Below are 26,725 nucleotides of genomic sequence, written 5' to 3' on the forward strand. Positions count from 1 at the left end.
TTGGTATACCCTAACTGCCAGCCTAACAAAATAGCTATAACTTTCAAATCACCACATATGTTCCGTCTATGTTTTTTATAATTTACTATTTCAAGAACGTCGTATGTCACTTTCAAATTAATACCATAAGCGATTGTTATCTAAGGATATTTTTTACCGTTGAGTAGTAGAACGACTGTTAACTGTACTTGGACGAAAAGGTGAAAGTCCTCAGGTTTATGAACTTGTCCCAATTGCAACATAAGCGCCATCAATATTTGTGCCTTAAACCAATAAGTACTGTGAAAATTTTCGTTGTCGGCTTCGAAAGCACGAAATTTTTGTATTTTTTTAAAGTAAATTCCAACCTTCCAGTCTTAATCCTAACAGTTCAGCTTGAGTTTCAGATAAATTTAAATCCTGTAGCAAGTCATTTAATTCATCTTGTGATACAACACGTGGGCTATTGGAAGATAATTCAAAATCAAAATCATTATTTTATTCTTCAATACTTCCCGATTCTTCGCTGCTTTCGAAACGTGCATTCACAGGTGGCTCAAGAACTGGAATAATTTCACTGTGAGGATCAGGCTAGGTTGCAGATTTTAATGAAGGATATTTTAGAGTATGTTTATATTTTTTTAGAAATTTACTTGTTAATATAAATGCCGAATAGCACAAGCGAAACGATAAATATAATTTGTTTACATCAAAAATTAATTTAAATGTCAGGAAAAGATTTTTGAAAGTGTACGTTTGCAGCAACACTGCAAACGTGGAAGTGAAACTTGGAAAATCGGAGTATCTGAGAAGAAAAGATTAGAAGCTTTTGAAATGTGGTGCTATAGGAGAATGTTAAAAATCAGATGGGTGGATAAAGTGACAAATGAAGAGGTATTGCGGCAAATAGATGAAGAAAGAAGCATTTGGAAAAATATAGTTAAAAGAAGAGACAGACTTATAGGCCACATACTAAGGCATCCTGGAATAGTCGCTTTAATATTGGAAGGACAGGTAGAAGGAAAAAATTGTGTAGGCAGGCCACGTTTGGAATATGTAAAACAAATTGTTAGGGATGTAGGATGTAGAGGGTATACTGAAATGAAACGACTAGCACTAGATAGGGAATCTTGGAGAGCTGCATCAAACCAGTCAAATGACTGAAGACAAAAAAAAACAAAACTTGTTAAACATAAGTAACAATTGATTACATGTTTCTTTGGTTCACGCCAAACCATAGTTACATTTGTCATATATATATTACTTGATATGATTTAATTCTTTGTGTAGTATTGTTTATTTATAGCTTATAAATTTTGCTAACAAAGTTAAACAATATAAAATAAGGTAATAAAATAAAATATAGGTACTTAAAATGCAAACTATACGTTGAAACATAAAAACATTCTTAATAAAATTTACAAATTTTTCAAAAATGATGGGTGATAGAAAGATTCTGAGTTTATATTCGTTTTCAGCATCGAAAAGCAGAAAAAATTCATGTATCGCTAGTTAGGAAACAAAAATAAATTTTATCAGTATTATTGTTAAGAAAATAAGTTATGTTTGTTCAGATATTGTTTAGTAAATTTATACTCTGGTTTTATACTTTTGGTTTTTATACATTTTTTACTTATATGAATAAACAGATCTCAAATACATTACTGTAATCAGGACCCTTCAAAATTATAAATTATACATTTACAAAAATGAAACAGCAGATAAAAACAGTAGAGAAACTATTTATACATTATAAATAAAAAAAATTATTTGAAATAGTTAACTACTTCTACTTTTTGTTGTTTTCCTCAATTTTTAAGTGTATGATAAAATTAATTATTTCTTAATAAAAATTATATAATTAGAATTTACTACTATTCTTAAAATCTGCCTACTGTTAAAAGTTTTTTTTACAGATTTTAAATGAGATGATAAACCAAATAAATATTAATTTTCCAGTTGAACCCTGATGAACCGTAGTACAAATCTTAAAACTATACCAATCTTACAAGTATAGTAGACCAATTCATTTGGAAGAAAAAAGAATAAATTTTTCAAGACAATTAAGAACAAAATGAAGCCATTAAATCTTCGAAATAATGTTTTTAATTTAATATCGAGCAAAAAAACAAAAAAAACAAAACTACACAAACACACATACACAAACACGAGCACGTTTAAGTAAATTTAGTAGAAATATTTCCTAATTATAAATGTATGAATAGTGCTTATAACAAATGCTGACACCAGAAGTTAATTTAATAAATAATTATTCTTTCGACATATTTCTTTAAGGTAATACTCTTAATTACCCTTATTTATTAAAGATAAACAACATTAAACCTACACAATGGAGGAGAAAGAAGAACGTTTATTTCAGAGCCAATGATTCACAAGTGGTCATGCGGCAAACAACATATCTAGCTTAAATTTAATTTTGTTGTCAGTGAAGAACGTTGCTTCTATTAAAACTAATGTACTAACTGTGTGCTCTTTGCTGGTAAACTTGAACCGAATATCACCAACGACAATAATACAAGCTCTTTTATTTTATATGATCACTAGCGTACCCTGTCACGACTTCGCCTACAATATAGATGTGGCCATGTAGACCATATAGTCACTCGCCATGTTTTTTTAATACCAAACTTGTTTTTTTATAAATAAAATATATTTAATCTACAATATTATATTTATATTTTCTTTAAACCCTGATAAAACGGTAAATAAAAATTTTTATTAAAAATACTGAAGGAATATACGATAAAAAATATATTATTGCCCAAAATATATATAAAGCAAAACGAAAAAAGGAAGATATGAAAATTAAACAATATTTGTTAGACCGATCCATTTCATGAATGAATTAAAATGTTCAATATAAAAGTCCAATAAAGATAAACAAAAAAATTATTACAATCCCAAATCTAGGATCCCCATCGCGGCTTCACCCGTGCTCTATGGTTACTTGCGCTTCCGCAACGATCAGAGGATCATGGCTCGCTTCGCTCCCCCTTCCAGTTTTTTCCCTTTTGCCTTTCCTTCTCCCGTTTCTCATTTCCTCGCTTCCCTTTCCTATTCCACTTCCTCTTCCCCCATTTCCCTTTTCCCCTTCCTCTTTCCTATTTTCTTTTTTCTCTTTTCCCTTTCAATTTCCTTTTCCCCGTCATTCCCATTTTCTTTTTTCCATTTTCCCCTTCTTTCTTTTTACCTTCCTACCTTTTAACTATTATCTTTTTTCATTTTTCCCTATTTCCCTTTTCCAAATTTTTCCTTTCTCCCTTCTTTCCCGGTTTTCGATCCAGTTGGTTTTCAATGAAGTTGCAAAGGTTCATTTTGCCGCTAAGCAGAAATCACGGAAAAATTCTTTGTTATTCTTAATCTGAAAACAAACCTTTTCCGGACACATTTTTTATTATGAACTTTTTTCATCATTTTAAACAAAAAATACAGCTGTAAAATTTTACTGTATTCTCCTGGAGCACTCACACACTCATTATGTCGCTCTGTGCGCGCACACGATGTATTAACATTACTTATTTGACAGATGTAATGAATTACTTCATTTCTTTGTTTTACCTACGCTTTTAGTCTCAACCAATTTTTTTGCATCTTCAATGATTTGCTTTATTCAAATTTTTTAATTCCATTTAAATTTAATTATTTTAAATTTAATTTAATATTATTTTATATAATTTTAATTAAATTTATTTAATCCCCTTCCTCTTTCCCCGTTTCCCTTTCCATTTCCTTTTCCCTGTTTTCCTCCTTTTTTCCATTTTCCCTTTATTCCCTTTTTACCTTCTTCCCTTTTATCTTTTTCGATTTTTCTCTATTTACCTTTTCCGATTTTTCCTTTTCTTCCTTCTTCCCCGTGGGTAAATAGGTCCAGTAGTTTTTTAGTCTACTTCGGACTCCCATATTGGAAACATTGAAATGGAATCGTAAAATATTTAGTATAGTGTAAGTTGTTTTTACGTCCAACAGATAGCGCTGTTAAGACAAAATTTAGTTGTTTATCGATTTGAACCTCTTAAAATCAAAATTTTCGCAAAATCCTTTCTTAGTGTAGGATATTCTCTTTTATATAATATATATCCGTCAGAAGTATACATATACATTTAATTAAAATAATCAGACATTAAGCAAGAGAAAAAATAACTTAATAACTTGTTTGAATACTTATTATCCTTCAAAGCAGGCCCCTATAAGTTGAAGTATTACTCCCTGCAGTAATTCATCCACAAAGATGCGCGTATTCCTTTGAGATCAATCTGCCTTTGGCTAAAAAAAGGAACCATAAATCTAGTGGTCATTTACAATTATAAATTATCTCAATAAATCAGAGTTGTTTTTTTTCAAATCGACAAGTTAGTAATGACGCAAAGATGAAACGAGGAGCCTCAGTGGAAATTATGCCATAATAGTGGATACAAAGATCGTAAGTTAAAATCGATTGCTTTAATAGGAAAGAAACTTCGACTTTAAATTTAATCTCTTTAACTCACTGGGTTGGTCTAGAAGTGAAGGCGTCTTCGCATAAAAACAGATTTCGAAGTCGCGAGTTCCAACGTTCAAATCCTAGTAATGGCAGTTACCTTTATACGGGATTTGAATACTAGATCATAGATACCGGTAATGTTTGGTGGTTAGTTTTCAATTAACTACACATCTCAGAAAATGGTCGACCTGAGATTATACTTCACTTTCACACATACATAACGTCACATGTAACAAGGTCATCTGGATTTATAGTCCCATTCCGTTGGATTAAGTATTCAGCAAAAAAACTGATTCTTCAGACTTTTAGGTAGATTTCATAACAAAGATTTCATAACGTATTATAATAGGTATCATGAATTGACTTCCAGAAAATTTCGACTTATCTTCGCATTTCTCATCTACCAAATCCCAAAACCACCGTCAGCTCAAAAGTTTATATATACATTTATATATATTTCACTTTCTTGTAGACACGAAAACTGCCGTAATTTTGCGCCAATCACTTTCAAATTCTTCCCTTAAAATAACTCATCCCAAAATCTCGGTCAAGTTCGTCAACGCAAAAATTATATCAACCATTAGGGTGGAAATGTTGGCGGCTTTTCCGTAAAAAAAAATATCACTATAACCTTCTTCTTAAGTAAAATATCGAATTCATTTAAAGTTACTACTATTCTATGGATAAGGGCCTAAATGGTATATGCGTAAAGTTTTTTGATATCACCAACCATAGGCCCAGGGTATGGAAAAAATGGGGTTTCGAAGACAAAAACATTATACCTCCCTAACAGACACAGTATAGAATCGGTTTAAATTTCTGCATATTGTAAAGGAAATACGATGAAGAAAATTTTCTTAGTCATGAAACTGGCATCCACGTAATTAGTATTAATAGTTTACACAATTTACTAAGCGCTGCGTTTTTGGTTATACATTGATAAATTTGTAATCCAGTAGCTGCTCTGTCCTGTCAATAAAATGAGCTGTTAATAGTGGAATATTTACCTATACGATCCGATATATTAAGACATTGGGAAACGCTCTCTATATAGGATCATGAATATGGTTTATGTAGTACATCGTGTGGTAAGATAATATTATCATGTCCTATTTGTTGGAATACAAACTACGCAACCGTTTCAAAATAATTTTAAGGTGTAATTTTTGGTTCAAAATACGAGTATATCATTATTCCACAGTCTGATAGAAAAGGAAACTGTTTGTTTTGACAGAATAAAATTTTCAATTAATTGATATGGGTATTTTGTTGTCTAAATGTTGAAATTATGTCTGTATACCTTAACACAAAAAAAATAATAGCGGCTTCTGACCACAGATACTACTGAAATCTTTTCAAAAAAATCTCCCCTCAAAAAAATAAATCATTGGGAAGTACTTACTGAATAAAACTAACCACCCATTTCCAAAAATACAACAAAATAAATTTATCGTTTTCATCTAAGGAGATATTGTAAACGAATCAGTATTTTTATTTCCTATCTACCTCTAGGAATTGAAAAATTAGATTTTAAATATAAAAATTTAATATTCCCTGCATATTTATGATATTATTGGTAGTATATGAAAACAAGGCCTAGAAGTAATGAAAATCTTCATTAAAATTTAACTAATGAATATTTCAGTAATGAGTAATTCCTTGGTGTCTCTGTTGTTTTCCCGTACTTATGAAAGTTGCCCCAGTTTATTTAAAAAGTTGTAGGCCAATTTCATTATCAGTCAGATTTGCTAAAATGTTTGTAAAAGCTGAAAAATGTCTTTAGATTTTCTTGAAAAACACACAGCATTAACAAACTTTCAGCAAGGCTTCAGGAAAAAATTGTCAACTGACAGCCAATCCCCAATATTTTGAATAAATATTTCAAATTACGTAGATAACAGAAAGATCTATTTTAATCTTCCGCTATCTCACTAAAGCATTAGATTTAGTTGGATATTTTTACCTGATGAAAAAAATTAGCGGCAGAAGCTCGGTTAAAATCATAAATTTTTTTTTTTGTCTTCAGTCATTTGACTGGTTTGATGCAGCTCTCCAAGATTCCCTATCTAGTGCTAGTCGTTTCATTTCAGTATACCCTCTACAACCTACATCCCTAGCAATTTGATTTACATATTCCAAACGTGGCCTGCCTACACAATTTTTTCCTTCTATCTGTCCTTCCAATATTAAAGCGACTATTCCAGGATGCCTTAGTATGTGGCCTATAAGTCTGTCTCTTCTTTTAACTATATTTTTCCAAATGCTTCTTTCTTCATCTATTTGCCGCAATACCTCTTCATTTGTCACTTAATCCACCCATCTGATTTTTAACATTCTCCTATAGCACCACATTTCAAAAGCTTCTAATCTTTTCTTCTCAGATACTCCGATTTTCCAAGTTTCACTTCCATATAAAGCAACACTCCAAACGTACACTTTCAAAAATCTTTTCCTGATGTTTAAATTAATTTTTGATGTAAACAAATTATATTTCTTACTGAAGGCTCGTTTCGCTTGTGCTATTCGGCATTTTATATCGCTCCTGTTTCATCCATCTTTAGTAATTCTACCTCCCAAATAACAAAATTCTTCTACCTACCTCCATAATCTTTTCTCCTACTATTTTCACATTCAGTGGTCCATCTTTCTTATTTCTACTACATTTCATTACTTTTGTTTTGTTCTTGTTTATTTTCATGCGATAGTTCTTGCGTAGGACTTCATCTATGCCGTTCATTGTTTCTTCTAAATCCTTTTTACTCTCGGCTAGAATTACTATATCAGCAAATAGTAGCATCTTTATCATTTCACCTTGTACTGTTACTCCGAATCTAAATTGTTCTTTAATATCATTAACTGCTAGTTCCATGTAAAGATTAAAAAGTAACGGAGATAGGGAACATCCTTGTCGGACTCCCTTTCTTGTTACGGCTTCTTTCTTATGTTCTTCAATTGTTACTGTTGCTGTTTGGTTCCTGTACATGTTAGCAATTGTTCTTCTATCTCTGTATTTGAACCCTAATTTTTTTTAAATGCTGAACATTTTATTCCAGTCTACGTTATCGAATGCCTTTTCTAGGTCTATAAACGCCAAGTATGTTGGTTTGTTTTTCTTTAATCTTCCTTCTACTATTAATCTGAGCCCTAAAATTTTTTCTTTTGTCCCTATACTTTTCCTGAAACCAAATTGGTCTTCTACTAACACTTCTTCCACTCTCCTCTCAATTCTTCTGTATAGAATTCTAGTTAAGATTTTTGATGCATGACTAGTTAAACTAATTGTTCTGTATTCTTCACATTTATCTGCCCCTGCTTTCTTTGGTATCATGACTATAACACTTTTTTTGAAGTCTGACGGAAATTCCCCTTTTTCATAAATATTACACACCAGTTTGTATAATCTATCAATCGCTTCCTCTCCTACACTGCGCAGTAATTATACAGGTATTCCGTCTATTCCAGGAGCCTTTCTGCCATTTAAATCTTTTAATTCCCTCTTAAATTCAGATCTCAGTATTGTTTCTCCCATTTCATCCTCCTCAACTTCCTCTTCTTCTTCTATAACACCATTTTCTAATTCATTTTCTCCGTATAACTCTTCAATATATTCCACCCATCTATCGACTTTACCTTTCGTATTATATATTGGTGTACCATCTTTGTTTAACACATTATTAGATTTTAATTTATGTAAAAAATTTTCCTTAACTTTCCTGTATGCTCCGTCTATTTTACCAATTTTCATTTCTCTTTCCACTTCTGAACACTTTTCTTTAATCCACTCTTCTTTCGCCACTTTGCACTGTTTATAGCATTTCTTAATTGCCGATAGTTCCTTTTAATTTCTTCATCACTAGCATTCTTATATTTTCTACGTTCATCCATCAGCTGCAATATATCGTCTGAAACCCAAGGTTTTCTACCAGTTCTCTTTATTCCGCCTAAGTTTGCTTCTGCTGATTTAAGAATTTTCTTTTTAACATTCTCCCATTCTTCTTCTACATTTTCTACCTTATCTTTTTTACTCAGACCTCTTGCGATGTCCTCCTCAAAAATCTTCTTTACCTCCTCTTCCTCAAGCTTCTCTAAATTCCACCGATTCATCTGACACCTTTTCTTCAGGTTTTTAAACCCCAATCTACATTTCATTATCACCAAATTATGGTCGCTATCAATGTCTGCTCCAGGGTAATTTTTGCAGTCAACGAGTTGATTCTAAATATTTGCTTAACCATGATATAATCTATCTGATACCTTGCAGTATCGCCTGGCTTTTTCCAAGTGTATATTCTTCTATTATGATTTTTAAATTGGGTGTTGGCAATTACTAAATTATACTTCGTGCAAAACTCTATAAGTCGGTCCCCTCTTTCATTCCTTTTGCCCAGCCCGTATTCACCCACTATATTTCCTTCCTTGCCTTTTCCAATGCTTGCATTCCAATCTCCAACTATTATTAAATTTTCATCTCCTTTTACGTGTTTAATTGCTTCATCAGTCTCTTCGTGTACACACTCTACCTCATCATCATCATGGGCGCTTGTAGACATATAGACGTTAACAATCGTTGTCGGTTTAGGTTTTCATCTTATCCTTATTACAATGATTCTATCGCTATGTGTTTTGAAATACTCTACCCTCTTCCCTATCTTCTTGTTCATTATAAAACCTACTCCTGCCTGCCCATTATTTGAAGCTGAGTTAATTACTCTAAAATCACCTGACCAACAGTCGCCTTTCTCTTCCCACCGAACCTCACTAATTCCTACTACATCCACATTTATCCTATCCATTTCCCTTTTTAAAGTTTCTAGCCTACCAACCTTTTTTAAGTTTCTAACATTCCACGCTCCGATTCGTAGAATCTTATTTTTTAATTTTCTGGTGACCCCTTCCTTAGTAGTCCCCACCCGGAGATTAGAACGGGGGCTAGTTTACCTCCGGAATATTTTACCAAGGAAGGCGCCTCCATCATTGCTATATGAAAATGCAGAGAGCCACATTTTCTTGGAAAAAAAGCAGCTGTAGTTTTCCATTGCTTTCAGCTGCGCAGTACTCAGAGGACTGAGTGATGTTGATATGGCCGTTTAAGTCATTGTGACTCACGCCCCTAACAACTACTGAAAGAGCTGCTGCCCTCTTTCAGGAATCATTTCTTAGTCTGGCTCTCAACAGATACCTCTCCGATATGGTTGCACCTTCGGTCCAGCTACTCTGTATCCCTGAGCACTCAATCCCCCTCACCAACGGCAAGGTCTCATGATTCATAGAGGAGGAATCATAAAATACCAACAGAAAATAAGTAGTGGAAATTTCATTCTTACTTCATTATACGAAGTAAAGAAAGAAATGCGATTACAAAAAAATTCGGTTTTTAGATTTCAACGGAAATATCCATTTTAACCATACTTGAATCCATTTTGACTACATTCGCCGTGACATCTGTACGTACGAACATATCTCGCATAACTTAATAACGATTAGCAAAAGGATGTTGAAATTTTAGACGTAGGACTGTTGAAACAACTAGTTGGTCACCTTCCCCCTTGGATTGCAATCGATAAAACTTAATGTGTTCAAAAACGGCCAAAATCCAAAAAAAAATTGAATTTTGAACTATTTCTTATTACATAATTATTATTAATATATATAAATTATATTAGGTAGATTTCATAAGAAAGCTTGCAATTGTAATGGGTACTATGAATCGACTTCCAGAAAATTTCAACTTATTTTCGGATTTCAGGTCCTCCAGACTCCAAAACCACCGTCAGCTGAAAAGTTTATATATGCATTTAAATATATTTTTCAATTTGTTTTGGACACGATAACTGCGTAATATTGCGGCAATCAAATTCAAATTGTCCCTTAACAATAATTCGTCTTAAAATCTCTGTCGACGTCGTAAACAGCGAAAATCGTACCATGTGAGTGAAAATGGGGGCGGGGGCTTTATCGAAAAAAAAATTTTTATATCGTTCTTATTAAGTAAAATATCGCATTCGTTTAAAATTCCCACTATTCTTTGAATAACTGCCTAAAACTTATCTTATAAATCTTTTTTTATATCATCAACCACAGGCCCAGGGTATTGAAAAAATTGGGTTTCGAAAACAAAAAATAATCATACCTCCCTTAATAGGCAGAGTATCGAATCGGTTTAAAATGATCGTTAGTGCTTCAAACATTGCCTAGATGTTTTTATTGAAACAATTTTCGATATGACCAACTCTTACAAGGGATGACAAAATATTGCTGGAATTGTAAGAAGATGGAGCTTATCGTATGTTAAAAATGTGAACTTTTTCACATGCAATCATTGTCTTATTGAATAAGTTTGTAGTTTTTCTTAACTTTAAGGTGGAATTCTTTTTTATCCCCTACTTAGCACCGATGAAATCAATCTCCGCCTTCTGCCGGTGTGGCGAAAGGGATTTTTTTTATTAAGACAATCTTGACCAGAAAATCTTAACCCATGAAGTAAACATTATCGTAGATGACAAGACACTATTATATATGAAGATATTTATTAAAAATAATAGAAAATACTGTGATTGCCGATCAAAAAAATTATTCAGTTGCATATATAAATATCTAATTTTAAAGACTGATAAAACCGTTATTAAATTTTAATTTAGCTTCTTCAATCGACGTAAAATTGCTTTTCACGGGGAGAGAGTTCCAGTTAATGATAAAGCAGTTATTTCTGTTGCCACCGAAGCGAAATTTCTCGGTTTTTTTAAGACGATTTTCTCACACGATAATCAAATTTATTACGTTTACAACGAATTCTAGCCTAATTAAAATACTAATAATGTCATTATTATTAAAATTTATTATTCTTAATATATTCTCGTATAAATTATAACATCGACATTCCGGGCTTTTCTTTTTTTTTTCATGTTTACCCTCCGGGAATTGCCCTTCAGGTATTACTTCAGAGGATGAATGCGGTTGATATGTGTGAGTGTAAATGAAGTTAAGTCTTGTTCAGTCTCAGTTCGACCATTCCTGAGTTGTGTGGTTAATTGAACCCCAACCGCGGAAGAACCCCGTTATCCACGATGTAGTATTGAAATCAGGAAAAAATAATTGGCTTTAATGGCACTTGAACGCTGGAACTCTCGACTTCCAAATCAGCCGATTTGGGAAGACGCCTTCACCACTAGACCAACCCGGTGGGTTCTACATTTCGGGCAGCATAAAAAATTGAGAACGAAGTTTTAACATATGAAAATGGCCTTTCTGATCATTATCTCGTGTTAATAACAGTGAATCGTGTGGACTTACATTTAATAAATTATATACGTTTGTTAAGTTATTCGTGTATTAACAAGTATCTGCATAATTTTTTTGTATTTATAATTTACATTCAATAATATTACACGTATTCTTCAGCAAAATGGTAGAGCTTATGCGGCTACGATGTGATGAGGGACATCTCTTTGCTTATCCGCTATTCGATTGTGTATGCATAGATGGATGACAGTGATGAGGCACGAGAACTGTCTTCTCTTCTTGTAAAAAAAGAAAAGAACGTATTCACGGCGGAAATACTCTTTCGGGTGTTTTCGTTAGAGGCAGGATGGCATAAAGTCCGAGTCCCGGATCATGTAGTGGGGAACGGGAACGATATTGTCGGGCCTGGTAACCCTGCCTTAGGAGTTAGAGGCAGGCAATAATTTAAGACCGGCGAACCGACCTTTCATGACGGAAATACTGCCGTTAGGCAGGGAGGCTCGTCAGAATGAAAAGACATTCCCCAGGACTGTGATAAGCGTCATTGTGGTATCCGGTCCTGTGGTAAGGGGGAAAAAAAGAGTCTTAAGTATGTTGCAGGTTTTCTACTTGTATAATTTAACAAACCTCTCGATATTTAGAATAATATATTTGTTAAAAAAACAATAATTATTATTTTTTCTTTCAGATGACCTCCAGTTTTTATGTAACACTCTGTATAATTTTGTGCTTTTATTTGTATACACAAAAAAAAAAACAAATTTTATTTAATAAGTTTTATAAGTGGTCTTAAAATGTATAAAATCCTGCTACACCACTCATATGAATTGAATAAATAATTTTCATTAATATATTTTGAAGTGTATTCTATTATTTTCCAGTCAGCATTTGTGTAGTATCTTTGGATATTTATGTGAATTTCGTTTTACATTACGTATAATAATACTTTTTCTATTCTTATTGTGCAATGAAAATTTAGAAACTATTAAATTATGTAAAAGAGATTTATAGATTTCTTAAATATACGTTTATAATAAAGTAAAAAATACTCCTTAATGATAATGGATATTTTAACCACGGTATATATAATAAGTTTCATATTTCATACTTTATATTATGATTTGAATAGGATCAATAAACTTTACTTGCCCCATGTAGAACGTATGTAATTCAATTATTCAGTAAAATATAAAATCATTTCGTTAATACTAAAACACAATAAATTGAAATATCTGTAAAACAGGAGATGACCAACTCATATTCGTTTTTATATAATTCAGTTAGAATTGTATTAAAAATTTTTAAATTTTTTGGTCTACTTCCATTAAATGTAACAACAGCTGAATTTGGGTACTTCAAATATAACTGGAGGTGTTATGAATTTTGGTATTCGTATTTAATCTCAGGTGCAATTTATTTCTTCTTGTGCAGTGCAATATATTTTCCTGCCATAAATAAACATACGATTTACAGTCCAAACTCTAAATTAATTGATATTCTACTGCAGTTTTATTCAGTGACCGCAATTTTACAACAATTATCGCTCATACCCCTGTTTAAGAATATTAGTAAGATTTTTATCAAAATCGAAAGATTTGATAAAAATGTGCAAAAATACTTTCCTTCCTATAATATAAACAGATATTTTGAAAACGATTATGATAAATATTTTAATCTCGCTTTATTAATAACCATCTTTCTCCTTACATCACTACTTTCTTACCTAGACTACAAAAATTTCAACATTAGTAAGGTGCTAGTAAGAACTTTATTTTTTTTTTTAATGACTTTTCCAACTCACATGAGTTTCATGCTGAATGTTGTATTTTTATCATGTTTGCAAAAAAGGATAAAATTTTTACATTATTTACTAAATACGTTCACGGTAAATGTTAGACGAGGCACGTTAGAACACGACACACCATCACAATTTATAGGGAAAGTAAGATTGCTGCATTATGATTTAAATGAATATTTTTGTGAAGTCAAGAATGCATTCAGATGGGAACGTTTGTTTAATCATTATTATACTAGATATGCAGTTATACCACCGCTGCTTTTTTCATTAAAAATATACCACCTGGTTCGAGTTGCATTATGGGCTATCTATCATATTTCAACATACGTGTATGTAGCTGTTATTTCTACCAGATCAGAATACATGGTAAGTCACATTTTTGTTAAATAAAAGTAAAGTTTTTTAAAAATGAAATTATGTAGGTGAACGTCTGTTAGTTATATTTAAAAAATTATTTTTATCTTTATCTATACAAAACTTCACTGTTGAATTCTTAGAAATTACTCAGAATGCTGACCTGGAATAAATACCCGTTAAGTTTTTATTAAATGCAAATGGTACTTCTGAAGGTTTAAAAGAAATAAATAACTAGGTTTTAAATAAATTTCAAAAACTGACATCAGGACGTAAGAACTTCTGATTTGCTTAACAGATATTTTATTGTGATTAATTAGTGTTCTGTTTAAACATTTACAATTGACTGAATTTCAGAAATATTAGAATATTAGAATTAAATAACACATTTAGTAAAAAAAAAATTCCTCTCGGCACGTCAGAAGGAGACTTAGCTTTCACCAAAGCTAAGTAGGGTATAAAAAAATTTCCAGTTTAAAGTTAAGAAGTAATTAAAATTTACTCAATACAAGTCCCATCTTCATACAATTCCACCAATATTTTCTTTATCCTTTTTCTTAAGGGTTTGTCATATCCAAAATTGTTTCAGACAAAAGTTTTAGGTAATGTTTAGAGGCTTGTCTCTGTGGTGCGAGTGTTAGCGTCTTGGTCTTTCATCCAGAGGTCCCGGTTTTGAATTCCGGTCAGGTATGGCATTTTCACACACGCTAGAACATAAAGCTCATCCTGTTAACCATTGCCTAACTGTGGTTCCGGAAGTTAAACAAAAAAAAGTTTAGATTACTAACGTCCACTTTAAATTGATTCGATACTGTGCCAAGTAAAGAAGTATATTTTTTTTCTTCAAAATCCCAGTTTTTCAAGCCCCTGGGCAAATGGTTGATGATATGAAGAAATTACTCATATAAGTTTTAGGTTTTTATTAAATGAATATGGAACTTTAAACGAATTCCATATACTACTTTATAAGGCATTTATAGCAATATTTGGTTTTTTGGAAAAAACACCCTCGTTTTCTTCCCTAAGGTCCGATTTTGGCCGTTAACGAACTCGACGGTAATTTTGGGACGATTATTATTAAGGAAGAATTTGAAATTGATTGGGCCAAATTATATCAGTTATCTTGTCCACAAAATATATATTTATGTACATATACATATATTTTTATCCCATATATGGCTAATTACAATCGGCAGAGGACAACGGTAGCAGGTCAGATGTCAGCTGGAGCACAGTATGCGTACGCCCTGGTATTAGCCTCAATCCCATTGCGCAGTTTTCCACCATAGCGGTGCTGCGGCCTACCACTCTCAGGCTTCAATAAAAGAGCGAGCACGACAGTGAATTTTTAATTCATCGTCGACCACCATCTGGTGAATACCAAGAAGAATAAGACGTTATCATGTCGATAAGAAAGTGAAATATATATATAAACGTTTAGACTGACAGTGGTTTTTGGGTATGGAGGGAAGTGAAACGCATATATATGCTGAACTTTTTGAAAGTCGAATAATGGTACCCATTACAATAGGTAGCTTTCTTATGACATCTACCTAAAATTGTTGACTTGCGATTGTAACATTTTAATATTCATCATGTCTATAGTTTTATATATATATAAAATTACTGTTTATTAATTTCATGAAATCTAGCTATTTAATTTACCAATTAAATATTTCATAAAGTTCATAATTTACCTTTTTCAGGTTCGTGCTATCATAAAGGATTTATTAAAGATGAACACAGTTCTTATTGATGACGACTTAAAGGATGAGGTAAATACAAATTTTTTATCACACGTAAATGTTTGTGTATGTGAATGCACACGTAAGATAAATTATTTAATTTAGTATTTTTAGGTTTACATATCATGATAGTTCACACATAGTAGAAAAACCTTATTGTAAAAATTTCCACATTTTTTGAAAAAAAATTATGGAATTGTAGAAAGAAGAAGTTTTGGGTGACTGTGTTCAGGGAATATCTTCCAACACTAAAAGTTTGCGTGAGAACGAATGAAAGAAATTTAATCCAGTATAACCCATTCATTGATACCATTATTTTTCGTTGCTGACGGTTCATTAGATATACTTTTAAAAGCAAGAGAATGTTTCTTTTGAAATTTTTAAAATCAATCTTAATTTTTACAAGCTTTAAAGTTACTTTAAATAATTGCATATTGATACTTAAGAAACTTTTTTTAAAGTGCAGGCCTTAAAAAGAAACTCGTTGAAAAGTCTTAATAAGAATATTATCAGTCGTTGCATCCGTACAAGTTGTTATAAAATTATTTCTTGAATTATAATTCCAGTCTTCTAATTTTATACAGAATGTTTCTAAAATGGTGGGCAGGCTATATTTTTTGGATTCTAGTTGTAAAACTAAACAAAACGTATCCTTAGGAAAAATGGCAATTTCTCCTTCCCCCCCCTGATCCCTGTTTGTTACTTTTATGTAACAATTTATATTTCTACTTCAGATAGAGTAATCACGTTAATATTTTGTATGCTTTTGGTAATAAAATTTTAAATTAGAAAAAATCAATCATACCTTCGCAAATTAGAAAATGACGCCCATGTTTATTTTTTAATCCATTATGTTTCGATAAATATTAATTTTATCAAAATCTATGTTATTTACTAAAATATTAAGCCTTTATTTTGAAAAAATTGACATTTTTTTATTTAAAATCGGTTTACAAATAGCCGAGTTATTGCAGAAAATTGATCTAAATATGTGACAGTTTTCATGTCCTCCTTTTTACATACAATTAGATGAAATATTAATTGTTTTTATTTATTGTTAATTCTAGTATTGTAAATTAGTATCAAATTAAGTAATAATTTTCTCACAATAATAGACCTATAATTATGTCAAATATTTACAACATCATTTTCCTCCCATAACTCGACTAGTTGTTAACCGATTTAAAAAAACAGATTGTCATATTTTTCAAAATAAAAGGCTTAATATTTTAGCAAATAACATAAATTTTGAAAAAAATAATATTTAGGGAGATACAATGGTTTGAAAAATAAACATAACCGTCATTTTGTAATTTTCAAAGGTATTTAACTCCTGATTTTTTGCTAATTTAAAAATTTTATTACCAAGAGGTTTATCAAATATTAATGTGATTCGTCTATCCGAACTCTAGATGTAAATTTTTATATAAAAATAACAAAATGGCTGACAGGGGAGAACGAAGAAGAAATTGTTGTTTTGTACCATGTTGATCCTGTTGGTGCTGCACTCTAGTATCTACTAGCACTAGCCGCCGAGTTAACTAAGATGACCATTCTAAGTTAGAATCCGCACAGTGCTGTCGTGTTTTCAATTTCTTGATAATGCACATGATTAATGATGAATAAAGTGTCATACATAATTAAGTTTAATGTAACTATTCGAATTCAATTAAAATATTAAGGGTTACAAAAAAATTTCAAGATGAACATAGCGTTGCTTCATTTCATTATCTACCATCATATCAAAAAATACAGACCACACTAGCTCTAAATTCAACCATATCTCTTTATGATACGCCGCCCACCAATTATAATTTAAAGATACATTATTTAGAGATGAAACATAATATTCAAAATTGAAAAGTAATACATATAAAAATAGTTACATAAACCTTGAAAGAACGAAAAATTAAAGTTATCTTTATGTTGCCAAAGACAAAAAAAAGGACTATAAAGCAAATACTTGACTAAGTTAATCAAATACATGAAAATTACGTTAAAGGAATTTCCTTAATTACATTCGCCATCACTGGGGCATTCGTCATAATCACATTCGGCATTACAAACGTCTGAATTTTGAAGAATTAATTTATTAATAGTTATTTTTACTGTTGTATTGTTAGTTTTTACATCAACTAATCTAATTAATCCATCATTACCTGGGTATAATTTCACTATTATTCCCAATTTCCGCATCAGTGGCGGGAGATTATTTTCTTTATTATAACTACATTACCAATACAAATGCTTTCATTTGAAATTTTACACTTGCTCATCTGCTGCAAGGAATGTAAATAATCTATAGATCATGCTTTCCAAACGTCTGTCAGTATTTTTTTGTAATAAACAGCCATCTATTAAGCTTATTTACATTAATGCCTAACAAATCATGATCAGGTAAGAAAGTTAATGGAGCGAAGGTTAGAAAATGCCCAGGAGTAAGTGGAGCTGGATCAGACGTATAACATGATGGTTCAGTACAATAGTCTGGAGTTTAAACATGCTTTTATCTAGGATAACAAAGTGGAAAACTCTTCGTAATTTAGAACGGAATTCCGCATGACTCTTCGCAGGTGAAACTTCATGCTCTTCACAGCAGCTTGCCACAAACCACCCAAACTAGAAGAGTAAGGAGGAATGAAAGACCACTTTATGATAGTTGAGGCGCAGAAAGATTTAATTATAGAACTAGCAGTATCGGTTTTAAGAAAATCATACATTTCTTGAAGATAACGATTTGCACCGCAGAACTATTTTCCATTATCAGAAAAAATATGAAAAGGCAATCCTCGGCGTCCTACAAATCTTCGTAGGGCAGCTATAAAACTTTCTGAAAATAAATCAGTTACAAGCTCAATGTGTACTGCCTTGGTGCTGAGACATACCAACAATGCGATGCAGGCCTTAATAGTCAAAGGATTAGTAGTAGATCGAGTACGCCGCCCACCATGACGGATAAATATTGGGCAAGCATAATCAACTTCAGTTGACTGGAATGGTCTGTCTTTTCTGAAGGAAAAGGAGAACGCCTGGCCATCCAATTCGCCTATCTTTTGTATGATTCCGCCAGATTCGCTCAAGGAAGAGAAGAAGTGTAGCAAAATTAATGTCTTTTCAGTAACTCTTCAAACTACAGAAGCTGTAGAACATTTAAAACCATTTTCTTCGTTCACACGAACATTAAATATATTTTCATATTGTCGTCGCTCTAGCCATTTTTCCTAAATATATTTTTTGTTCAGTTTTACAAATAGAATCCGAAGAAGTATAGCTAGCCTACCATTTTAGAAACACTCTTTATATTTTGGATTCTTGATAGTTTTTTATATTCCATTCTTAATAATTTTGTAAAATTTCACTTTAAGTTTTTAATAATTTCAGCGATAAACATATTAATGAATGTAATGTAAGGTATTCTGATAAAAAAAGAAATATATATTTTTTTTTTCACTGTACAAAAACGTAATGGAATTTTAAAAAAAAATTATTACAAATTTATGTAATAATATTAGTAGTAGAACGAATATTAAAGGAAAAAAAAACAAACGTTCTTGTCATTTATAGATCTAGAAAAGGCATTCGTTAACTCAGACAGGATTAAAATACTCTGAATTTAAAAAAAAATATATAATTCAAATACAGAGATAGAAGAATATTTACAGAAATCAAACAGCAAGAGTAATAATTAAAGAACATAAGAAAGAATCCGTAATAAAAAAGGGAGTCCAACAAGGATGTTCCCTATCCCCGTCACTTTTTAATCTTTGCATAGAACTAGCAGTTAATGATGTTAAAGAACAATTTAGATTCGGAGTAACAGTACAAGGTGAAAAGATAAAGATGCTACGATTTGCTGATGATATAGTCCGAGAGTAAAAAGAATTAGACGAAACGATGAACCTCATGGATGAAGACTATTGAAAACGTAAGAAAGAGAATCGATATGCGATTAATCAACAATAAATTAAAATTTAAAAAATTAAACGCCACCCCAAGAGTAAAACATTGTTACATTTATGGAAACGATGTGGTTGGAATAACAATGTTGAAAAAAATATATATTTAAACAAACCCATATATGTAGGTTTAACAGTGACGGATTTGGCAAAACTAATTATGTACGATTACCATTATAACCATTTTTTACCTAGATATGGTCATGAAAACATAAAACTGCTAATGAGAGATACAGATTCGTTATTATACTCAATGGTGCCAACAAAACAGGAACATTTTGATACACCAAAACAATTGAATCAATAAGTTGGAAATGTTTACGGTAGGTATATAAGACTTTTAAAAGATGAAATGGGTGGGATGCCAATCTATGAATTTGTCGGGTTAAGAGCAAAAATGTATTTAATGCTTTGGGGGCGTAGACAGTGTTATTTAGAACAAAAAAAGACGGCCAAGGGAATTTAAAAAAGGTTCTAGTATATTTGATAAAGATTGCAATTTAAACGTTTTAAATCATGAGCTTTATAAAGACTATATATTCAATAGAAACATTTCATATTCCACCTCGAAATCATTACGTAGTTTTAATCACCAAATATACTCGATTGATCAATCTAAAAAAGCTCTCTCTCCATATGACGACAAAAGATTCGTATTGGAATACCTTATAGATATACTCTCATATGGGGATAAAGAAATTGATAAATTTATTTTGAAAAAAAAGAAACTAGTTTAAATGAGTCAATAAATAATTTTTAAGATATTGGACTATTTTATTTATTTAAAATAATAACCTTTTTTACAATTATGCAACATCAATACCAAATGTAAACTCTACATCATGGTAATTATGACCATTGGCCGTTTTTCTCATACCTTTGTATATTATATAAACGTCTTTAGAATTGTTAATTTCATTCAAATCTAACAGTGTAAGATCACTGAACCTTTGCGGTAAAAAGTTTTCCAAATCCTTCAATTATTTTATTAATGATGTAAAAACTTTTTTTTCAGTCCAAGAATTGTAGGTTTTATCAAAACCCAACCATTTTGTATAGGCTTTGTCGCCTTTTCGTCGTAAAATTTTCTCAATTTGATATACATCTTTATGTTTGGTTTTTTGTAGTTTGTGTTGATAAAAACGCCCTTTTATGAATTTTAAATATTTCATTCGTTCAATTTGGTAGATAGCCCTTTTCAAATACTTTTTTATGTTTACTTATACGAACACAATCGCCTACATTAAATTTAATTTTTACAACTTTTTTCCATCGTAATTTTTACTAAAATTTGCCAACATTTGTGCTTCGTTCGTCTTGTATACATCTTTGGGTTTAAATAATGTGTAGAATTATTGTATTCATCTATATGTGTTTGCAAAATATCAATCCATTTATAGCTGCCATATTCTGTAAATTTAGTCCACTTTTTTTTTTCAACGTTCAATAATGGCGGCCTTTTTATCTGAATGGGTGGAATAATGATTTATGTTGAATTTTTTCAACAAGGCTTTCACATGTGGATTGTAAAATTCCTTTCCCTGATCTGTTTGAAAATGTTTCATTTTATGTCTTTTCAATATCGGTTCCAAAGCAAACACGACCTCTTTACCCGTCATGTTCTTTAATGGTACACCGTATGCAAATTTAGTAAAACAATCAATTATAGTCAGTAAATATTTATAACCTTTATTGTGTCGCGAATAAGGAATCATTTCAACTATATCTGCTTGTACTAGGTCGGCTAGACCCTTTAATTCCGTCTTTCTAGTAAGATAATTTACGTCTAGCTGGCCTGTGCAATTCAATTGCCAAATCAGTTTTAATAGACATTCTAAAATATTTAAAAAAATAAAATGAAACAATAATTTACTCGTCTTGTACTTTGGTGTTGTAATATTCAACGTATTGAAAGATTTTTTATACAAGTCCAACTTTTGTATAAAATCATCAATTTCCATATTTATATTAAAATGATTACGTTTTCTCATAAATTTCAATTCTTTAAAAGCAAGATTAAAGAATCGTATACTTTTAATATAATCGGATCTTTTAATTTTTCATAGACAATTTTAAAATGGGGATAAATTTTTTAAGTTTATTCAACGTTTCTTCTAGATTTCTATATTGAACACGAACAACATAATATTTAAACTCTTCGTCATCCTTATTTTTAGCTAAAATTACAAGACAATTGTCACTTTCATCGTATAGATAAAGTGTAGATAAATATGGGGTGGTCATTGTTTTAATTTTCTTTACATTACCATTCAATTTGTCAATTTACAACTTGCGTTTTAAAATTGCATCTTCAAGTCTATTATTTTCAATTTCCAATTGTTCTTGCTTATTTTCTATGTATTCCAATTTTGAATGCAACTGAGCAATATCATCTTTATACGACTTGAATTCTATAATAAAATAAATTCAATTCTTAAATTCTTTTCTGATTTTATAGCATTTTTCATAGAAATCTATAAAAATCCAACAAGCTAAATTTAAAATTAATTCATCCCTTAAATAAGTACCAGAAATTACTAAATCTAGTGAATTTGTATATTTTGAAACGACTTTATATGAATTATTTTGGGGGAGCAAATTTGATCCACCAAATTATTCTATTAATTCTAATATATGATATGTAAAACTGTTTAATATTTTCGACAAGTTGAAAATTTTAAATATTTTTAATATTGCAAAAATGTCTAATATTTTCAATAAATTGAAAAGTTTAAATTGTTCATCTATAAACATTAAATTACTAAATTTAATGGATTTTGTACTATTTGGATTCACTTGCATGTATTTAGGATATTTTGTTGGACAATTGGAGAACGGCAGTATAAAAATTTTTACACTGCCTAAAGTATAAAAACAATTTCTATTGTCAAAATGTTATAAAACAGCGTTTTTCGATAACTTGACGATAGAAGTGAACGGCTACTACTTTCAATAGTCTATTTGAATTAAAAAACTTCAATTTACATATAGAGAAAGAAATATTGAATATTTTTAATTATTGTAATAATATTAATTTTAAATATTTTAAATTGTTAATTTAATACAGTTTTTTAAATAAATCAAAAACCTACTATTATTTGAATTTCTATTTGAATTTCAAAAAGTTAACTTTTATATAGATACCAAAATCAAAATTCGTATTAATAAAATTATTTTACCAAATTCATATTCAACATATATTCCATTGCAAGTAGAATCTGCAATTGATGCGATTTATTTCTATATAAAATTTATAGCAAATGATTGTAAAACAATACATTTGAAAATATAATATGACATTTTTCATAAATGTGGCCCTATTTTTGAAAAATGTTATGAATTTGATGATGTAGAGTAGGTTAAAAAAACTTCCCATTGATTTGTCAAAAGTTAATTTTCACACCCATCCTTTTTTCAAAATAACTTTAAATTGGGAATAATTAATTAATTTGTATTTTTTATTTTTCTCTACAAAGATATGAAGAAAATACAACAAAAAACAAAATTCCCCATTTAAAATGTATTGGGGGGTTGTACATTTAAAAACAAAAGTAAACATGGTTCTCTCTTGCCAAACACCATTAGATGTAATGTATGCGGTCCATCGAATTATGGTAAAACAAATGTAGTTTTTAATCTTTTAGTTCAAGAAAACGGTGTACGTTTTCAAAACTTGTACATTTTCTCAAAATCGCTTCATCAACCTCTCTATAGAATGATGTCAAATTTAATGATGATGAATCCTGAAATGGGCTGTTATGAATATACTGAAAACGATCAAGTCCCTCAACCACGTCCACGTGGAGAATGAGGTTTTTCACTCACACCAGAAGGAAATTTTGATGTAAAACATCATAGATTGTGTAATGTATCCGATCCTGTCGATGAAAATGATGCATTGAATTTTAAACTATGTGAACTTATGTTTGACGAATATACAAACAGTCTTGATGAAAAGTTTGTGGGTTTAGAACGATTAAATAAAGAAATGACAAATCTTGATGTAAGCATTAAAAAATATATAGAGGATGAAAAAGTGAAACTTGCAGATGCAACTGTTGAATTTATGAAAGATTCCCCCAAACCACTTAAAGAAAAAATTGCCAAGTATATAGACAATGAATTAAACCGTCGCATTACAGAAGATCTCATCGCGATCAAATTAAAACCATTGTCGGGGCAATGATTCGAGAAAATGAAATGACTAAATTAAAAGTACTCGATAAACCATGAAATAATTTGGTGCCTGGAATTCCATCCACCAAATGATTCGGTTTCTTCCTTAATTTTTACATCAATAGTTTATTTAAATCGAAATGAAATTTTTTTATATATAGACATGAACAAGAAAAAAGGCCAAACAGACAAAAAGACCAAGACAAGCCAAAAAAGATAGACTAAAAAAAAAGGTCGTGGTATTTATGGTTCTGTTCTGGTAAATCTGTAGATTTATTACCAGTTGAAGCGCATTTACCAGGTTACAATTGTTGTGGTCTTGGGACGAAATTGGATAAAAAGATTGAAACGTGGAGATGAAGGCGTTAATAAATTGGATGATGCCTGTAAATTGCACAATATTGCGTATTCGAAATATTCAGATACCAAAACCAGAGCCTAGGCCGACAAAGCACTGGCTGAGAGAGCTTGGGAACGTGCAATTGCGCCGGGTAGTAGTTTGACTGAAAGAGCGACTGCCTATACTGTAACAAATGCGATGTAATTAAAATCTAAATTCGGGGGTCAATTAAAATTAAAGAAAAGTGGCAGGAGAGGAAAACTAAAGAAAAGTGGGGGAAGAGTAAAAAAAAATAATCGATTCAATACCGAGGCGTGCTTTATATGACAATGAACTGAGAGAGTATGCAAAACGATTGAAAATTTCACATTTCAGAGATGTGTTTATCTTAGACGCTTTACCAAAAAAGATTGGAAAAAATGAATGTGCTATAATCAATTTGGACACTTCAATGGGTAATGGTACACATTGGGTTTGCTTTAGAAAAGTTGATAAAAATGTAGACTATTTTGATGGTATAGGAAACATACACCCGCCTCCAGAATTGATTAATTATTTTGGAAAATCTAATGTAACGTACAATTACAACAGATATAAGCCGATGATGATGTAATTTGTGGTCGATTGTGTTTAGAATTTTTATCCGAATAAATTGTACATTTTAATTTTAATTTTTCTCATTTTAGACATGCGTGTTTGCTGTCGATTGATGGAAACGATTCGTTGATTATCGAAGGATAATTGGAGGAAAAAACATTTTTTCCTCCAATAGACCTTTCAAAAGGCCAATATGAATTAGGCTTAAAATGGTTGATGACGGCCAACACGATTCCAAATGTTGAAGAAAACAAAAATAATAAATTGTGTTTTGCGTTCGACAAGGATGTTAAAAAACATGAAAATTTCGGGCGGATATAAAAACGAGAAACAAGATTGCATTTTGTATGATTTTCCACTGAGTGTCGATTCTGGTGAAATGATTGAAGAATGTTTATTTTATAATACATTCGTACCAGTAGATGAAAAAAAAATTAGCAACTTGATAATAAAATTGACCGATGAAAACGATCAGTTGTTAAATTTACGTGGCGAACGAGTATTGAGAGAATGTAAATAAGTTGTTGCAATTTGATTATTTTTTTTATTAGAAATGCCATATAAAAGTGACTGTGATCATGATGTTAAATATAAACTAACAGAGGAAAGAATTAAGAAATTAAAATCTCTAGGGTTTGAAATAGTCGATGGAAAATTAAAAAGCACCAATAACTTATTGAAATGAAAAATAGTTTTTCTTTTCAAATGAATTATTTAAATGTTAAAAAAGTCGCGTCTACTGACGAATCGTTAACATATAAACAAATACATAAACACACCCCATTTGAAAACAACTTTAAATCGGGTGACAAGATTCTGTTCCGGGCAACAGTTGTCTACGTATTCGTGGGAAACTTGTTGGTGAAAACAATAAAAAATCAACAACATCAGAATTGGTTAAATTTTGCGGGCGCCTTTTTATTCGATGAGATTGTTTACAAAAGAAATGGGCACGAGGTGGCCAGCACAAAAAAATGTAGGTGTGACCTCTATTATTAAAAATGTAATTTCCGTAACAAACAATTCGATTCTATTGTTGGAACAAGCCGGGTGGGTTAATGGTACAAATAAAATTAATATAGACGAAGATGGGGCGTTTACTTTATACATACCCCTTTCAATGTTGTTGGGTTTTCCTGAAGATTATAAGAAAATAATTATAAACAACAGGCAAGAATTGTTATTGAAACGTACTAGTGATGATGTAAACGCTACACTGGCCACGGTTTCAGATCGTAAATCTAGACTAGAAATAATAGATGTTGCATGGCTTGTATCATATTTAAAGTATCCAGTCAATATCAGTTGGAATTGGCCAAATTGAGAGAAAAAAATAACGGATTGCCTATACCGTTTAGAAGTTGGGAAATTCATCAGAATCCAACAGTCCCACAGACAAAATCTATGGTTTGGAATGTAAAAACATCATCACAGTTGTATAAACCTAGATACGTTATTTTAGGGTTTCAAACCGATAGATTAAATAAAGTTACAAAGAACGCGTCGGAATTTGATTCGTGCAACGTTAAAAATATCAAAGTATTTATAAATTCAAACTGTTATCCATACGATGATTTAGAGGTAATCGAATGTTGATGTACAATATGTTTGTCAAGTTTAAACAACTTATTATAAATTGACCGATACGCCATATACGTTTTCAGATTATAAAAACAAATATCCCTTGTACGTGATTGATTGTTCACGACAGGATGAATCGATAAAAATGGGCGTTATTGATTTGAAAATTAATATTGAAGTTGAAGAGAAGATTAAACCAAATACAATCGCGTATTGTTTATTAATATATGAAAATGTAGTGGCTTACTCGCCGTTAACCGGAAAAGTAATTAAACAATTAGTTTAATTGTTCATAAGTAGAAATTTTAATTATTTGTTTATTTTTAATGTATTGTATAAGTTACTATTGACAATGACACCATTACTTTCAGCGATGATAGTGTAATATAATTTTTTTTTTATGTAAACAGTAACGATTATTTAATGTCTATAAAGTCAGTTTAACCTTCAAAATCATTG

General features: G+C 31.0%; 1 protein-coding gene across 1 annotated transcript in view; it reads left to right on the plus strand.

Annotated features, from left to right (window-relative positions):
• Window positions 1-26,725, plus strand: part of LOC142317643 (uncharacterized) — a 93,668-nt gene that overhangs the window by 65,063 nt on the left and 1,880 nt on the right. Inside the window, exon 7 of the mRNA XM_075354200.1 lies at window positions 15,578-15,646. Coding sequence (XP_075210315.1) covers window positions 15,578-15,646 — 69 coding nt within the window. The remainder of the gene's footprint in view (window positions 1-15,577; window positions 15,647-26,725) is intronic.

This window comes from Lycorma delicatula, chromosome 1, assembly GCF_047948215.1.
Source record: "Lycorma delicatula isolate Av1 chromosome 1, ASM4794821v1, whole genome shotgun sequence".
NCBI classification, from domain to species: Eukaryota; Metazoa; Arthropoda; class Insecta; order Hemiptera; family Fulgoridae; genus Lycorma; species Lycorma delicatula.